The following is a 3832-nucleotide window of genomic DNA, read 5'->3' as shown; positions in this document are numbered from 1 at the left end:
CTGAGGGGTCCCTGTCCTGCCGGGCCCTACAGAGGCTGCACAGGGGGCAGCTCGGAAGCAGCGAGAGCAGGATGAGACCCAGGACACGGACGAGGTCAAGGTGAGGGGGACAGGGGGGCACAGCAACCCTGGGGGGCTCAGGGACCCTGAAGGCTGTGGGGGTTGGGCAGGGGGGACAGCTGGGGGTTCTTACGGTGTGTGAGACATGCTTGAGGTGGGTGAGGGTCCCTGGGGAGCAGGGGTGTGCTGGGGGTCTGGGGGTGTTGGGGGCGTGCTGGGGAGGTTGGGGTCTCCATGAGGCTGGGTGCAGGGTGTGGGGGTCCCTGGGAGATGGCAGCTCCAAGGACTCGCTGGGAATGAGGGCGTGCTGAGGGTCCCAGGAGATGTTGGGGTGTGGGGTCCCCGTGGATGTAGGGGTGCATGAGTCCCTGGGGGTGTGGGGTCCCTGCGGGGTGTTGGGGTGTGGGGTCCCCGTGAATGTTGGGGTGTTTTGGTCCTCGGGAGGTGTTTGGGGTGTGGGATCCCTGGGAGGTGTTGGGATGAGGGGTCCCTGGGGGATGCTGGGGTGTGGGATCCCTGGGAGGTGCCCTGGTGGGAGGTGCTGGGGTGCCCAGGAAATGTTGGGGTGCCCGAGCTGAGGCCCCCGTGGGCGCAGGCGGCGCTGGAGCTGCAGCTCGAGAGCCAGCGCGAGGCCCAGCACAAGCAGCTGGCGCGGCTGCGGGACGAGGTCAACGAGCGGCAGAAAACCATCGACGAGCTGCGGGAGTGAGTGACCCGGCCAGAGCCCGACCTGGCCAGAGCCCTGAGCCCACCCTGATATGAACCTGGCCCCAAACCTGGCCCCAAACCTGACCCCCACCAACCTAAGCCAGACCCTGACCCCGACCCTGTTCCTGACCCAGCTGTGACCTGGCCCTGCCCTTGACGCTGATCTCAGCCCTGTCCCTTCCTTGACTCATCCTTGGAGGGGTGGACAGTGGGGGCAGGCAAGGACAATCCCCTCGTGGATCTGTCGATCCATCATCCATCCATCATCCGTCCATCATCCATGATCCATGATCCATCATCCATCATCCATCCGTCATCCATCCATCATCCATCCATCATCCATCCATCATCCATCCATCCCCTGAATGCTGTCCATGCATCCTCAGCCCCCTTGACCTCATGTCCATCAGTCTGTCCATCTCCTGACCCCCTGTCTGCCCATCCAGCCGTCTGTCCCCTGCTCTCCCCACCCGTGTGTCCATCCCTCCGTCCAGCCCTGACCCCCTGAACCCTACTCTTGTCCTGTCCATCCTTCCTTCCCTCATCCATCCGTCTGCTCCCGTGCCCTCCCGTCCATCCATCCCTGTCCCCGTGTCCGTCCGTGCCTGACCCGTGTCCGTGTGTCCGTCACAGCCAGAACCAGAAGCTGGAGCTGGAGCTGGAGCGGCTGCGGGCGGAGCACGAGGCGCTGCGGGCGGAGGAGCGGGCCAAGGCGGCGCGGCTGCAGGAGCTCACGTGAGACCCCCAGGACCCCAGCCCGGGGCCTCTGGGGCTCCCCTGGGACACAAACCCAACCGCAGGGGCTCCCCACCTTCTCCTGGGGACCCCAACCCAACCGCAGGGGCTCCCCACATTCCCCTGGGGACCCCAACCCAACCCCCCGGATTCCCCCAGCAACACAAACCTAACACCACATTCATTGGGATTCCCCTGGGGACCCCAACCCAATCCCCAGGGCTCCCCTACATTTCCCTGGGGACCCCCACCCAACGCCCAGGGCTCCACTAGATTCTGCTCAAGACCCCAACCCAACTCCTGGGGCTCCCCTAGATCCTCCTGGGGACCCCAACACCCAGGGCTCCTTGGGATTCCCCTGGGGACCCCAGCCCAATCCCCCGGGGCTCCCCCACATTCCCCTGGGGACCCCAACACAACCCCTGTGATCACCCTGGGGACCCCAACCCGATACCCAGGGCTCCCCCACATTTCCCTGGGGACCCCAATCCTAGAATCCACCAGGGACTCACCACCGGACCCCCACCCATCACCCCGACCCTGCTGACACACCAGGATCCCCAAACCCCAGGGCCCCCACCCTTGGGACCCTAAACTTGACCCCCAGAGCCCCCCAGGACCCTCAGACATCCCCCAACCTTCAAGTGACCCCCGTCAACTTTGGGGTGCTCCCCAACCTCGGGGTCCCCCTAACCTTGGAACTTCCGTTCTTTGGCTGCCCCCCTCAAGCTTGAAGTGACCCTCCCAAGTTTGGGGTGCCCTCTCCTCCTTGTACTGACCCCATCCAATCCTGGGTGGCCCCCCCAAACCCAGGGGTGCCCCCCTTGGATGGAGCCCCCCTAATTTTGGGTCCCTGCCCCCCAGGCTCCTCTACGAGCGCCACGAGCAGTCCAAGCAGGACCTCAAGGGGCTGGAGGAGACCGTGGTAGGTGGGGGGTCCTGGGGGGCTCAGAGGAGCCTGGGGGAGTCTGGGGGTCCCCGTGCACCCCCTCACCTCCCTCACCCCCCCCCCCAGGCCCCCCCCCCCCACCCCGGGGAGGGCAATAACCCCCCAAATTCCTCTCTGCCCCCCTGGAAGCTCCCGGTCCTGCGGGTGGGGGCACCTTCCTACCTGCCCCCCCGGCTGTGAGCCCCTCCCTCACTCCCTGCGCCCCCAGCCCCCCTCACTGCCCCCCGGCACAGCCCCCCTGCTGCAAGCGGCACTGCTGGGGGGGCGGGACAGCCCGGGACAGCCCGGGACAGCCCGGGACACTGAGGGGGGCCGGGACACCCCCACGTACCGCTGGGGCACGGAGACCCCACCCAGGCACCGTTAGGGGCACGGAGACCCCCGAGACCCTGCCGGGCCGGGGGGCTGAGGGGCCGGGCTGAGGGGCTGAGCCGCTGGGTACCCGGTACCGGTGCCACTGCCGGAACCGGAGCGGGTCCGTGCCGGTGCCGGTACCGGTGTGTGCCGGTGTGAGCGGGTGTCGGTGCCCGCGCCGGTATCGGTGTGTGCGGGTGTCGGTGTCAGCGCTGGTGCGGTCCGGAGCCGCTGTGTGCGGGTGTCGGTGCCGGTACCAGCGGCTGTGAGTGGGTGTGGATGTGCCGGTGCCGGTACCGGCGTGTGCGGGTGTCGGTGCCGGGGCCGGTACCGGTGTGTGCGGTGCCGGTGCCGGGGCAGGTGCGGGTGATGTTGGGAGCGGCTCCCGCTCCCGGTGGGGTCCCGGTGCCGGTTCTGCCGTGTCGCACAGCTGGTCCGTGGCAGTGCGGGGACAGGGACAGGGGCAGGGCAGGCTCGGGTGGCACGGGCGGTGCCGCAGCGGGTCCGGGCGGGGTCCCAGTCCCGGTGGGGTCCCGGTGCCGGTTCTGCCGTGTCGCACAGCTGGTCCGTGGCAGCGCGGACCCCGCGTTGCGAGTCCCGGGGCGGGCGGGTGCGGAGCAGGTGCGGGGACAGGTGCGGGCGGCACGGGCGGTGCCGCAGCGGCTCCGGGCGGGGTGCCGGTGCCGGTACCGGTACTGACGTGTCGCACAGCTGGTCCGTGACAATGCAGACCTGCGCTGTGAGCTTCCGAAGCTGGAGAAGCGGCTGCGCGCTACGGCTGGGCGAGTGCAGGCCCTGGAAGGGGCGCTGAGGGCGGCCAAGGAGGGGGCGCGCCTGGACAAGCGGCGCTACCAGCAGGAGGTGGAGCGGATCCGCGAGGCCGTGCGGGCCCGGGGGGCGCGGAGGGGGCCCGGAGCCCACATCGGTACGGGGGCACCGGCACCGGGGGGCGGGGGGCACGGAGCCCGCATCGGTACGGGGGCACCGGCACCGGCACCGGGGGGCGGGGGGCACGGGGGTGCAGGG

The 3832-nt window shown here is 69.3% G+C and overlaps 1 protein-coding gene across 1 annotated transcript in view; it reads left to right on the top strand.

The window, feature by feature from the left end:
* LOC121358517 (kinesin heavy chain-like) overlaps positions 1–3832 on the top strand; it is a gene marked incomplete at its 5' end in the record, with an annotated part of 22397 nt that overhangs the window by 18163 nt on the left and 402 nt on the right. Inside the window, 8 exons of the mRNA XM_041476745.1 lie at positions 33–100; positions 656–765; positions 1402–1503; positions 2368–2428; positions 2519–2628; positions 3067–3166; positions 3251–3427; positions 3518–3779. Of these exons, the coding sequence (XP_041332679.1) occupies positions 33–100; positions 656–765; positions 1402–1503; positions 2368–2428; positions 2519–2628; positions 3067–3166; positions 3251–3427; positions 3518–3779 (990 nt within the window). The remainder of the gene's footprint in view (positions 1–32; positions 101–655; positions 766–1401; positions 1504–2367; positions 2429–2518; positions 2629–3066; positions 3167–3250; positions 3428–3517; positions 3780–3832) is intronic.

The sequence above is a fragment of the Pyrgilauda ruficollis genome, unplaced genomic scaffold (genome assembly GCF_017590135.1).
Source record: "Pyrgilauda ruficollis isolate IOZ18807 unplaced genomic scaffold, ASM1759013v1 scaffold399, whole genome shotgun sequence".
NCBI classification, from domain to species: domain Eukaryota; kingdom Metazoa; phylum Chordata; class Aves; order Passeriformes; family Passeridae; genus Pyrgilauda; species Pyrgilauda ruficollis.
Note: the sequence above shows the minus strand (reverse complement) of the source record. Positions and strands in the feature narration are given on the sequence as shown.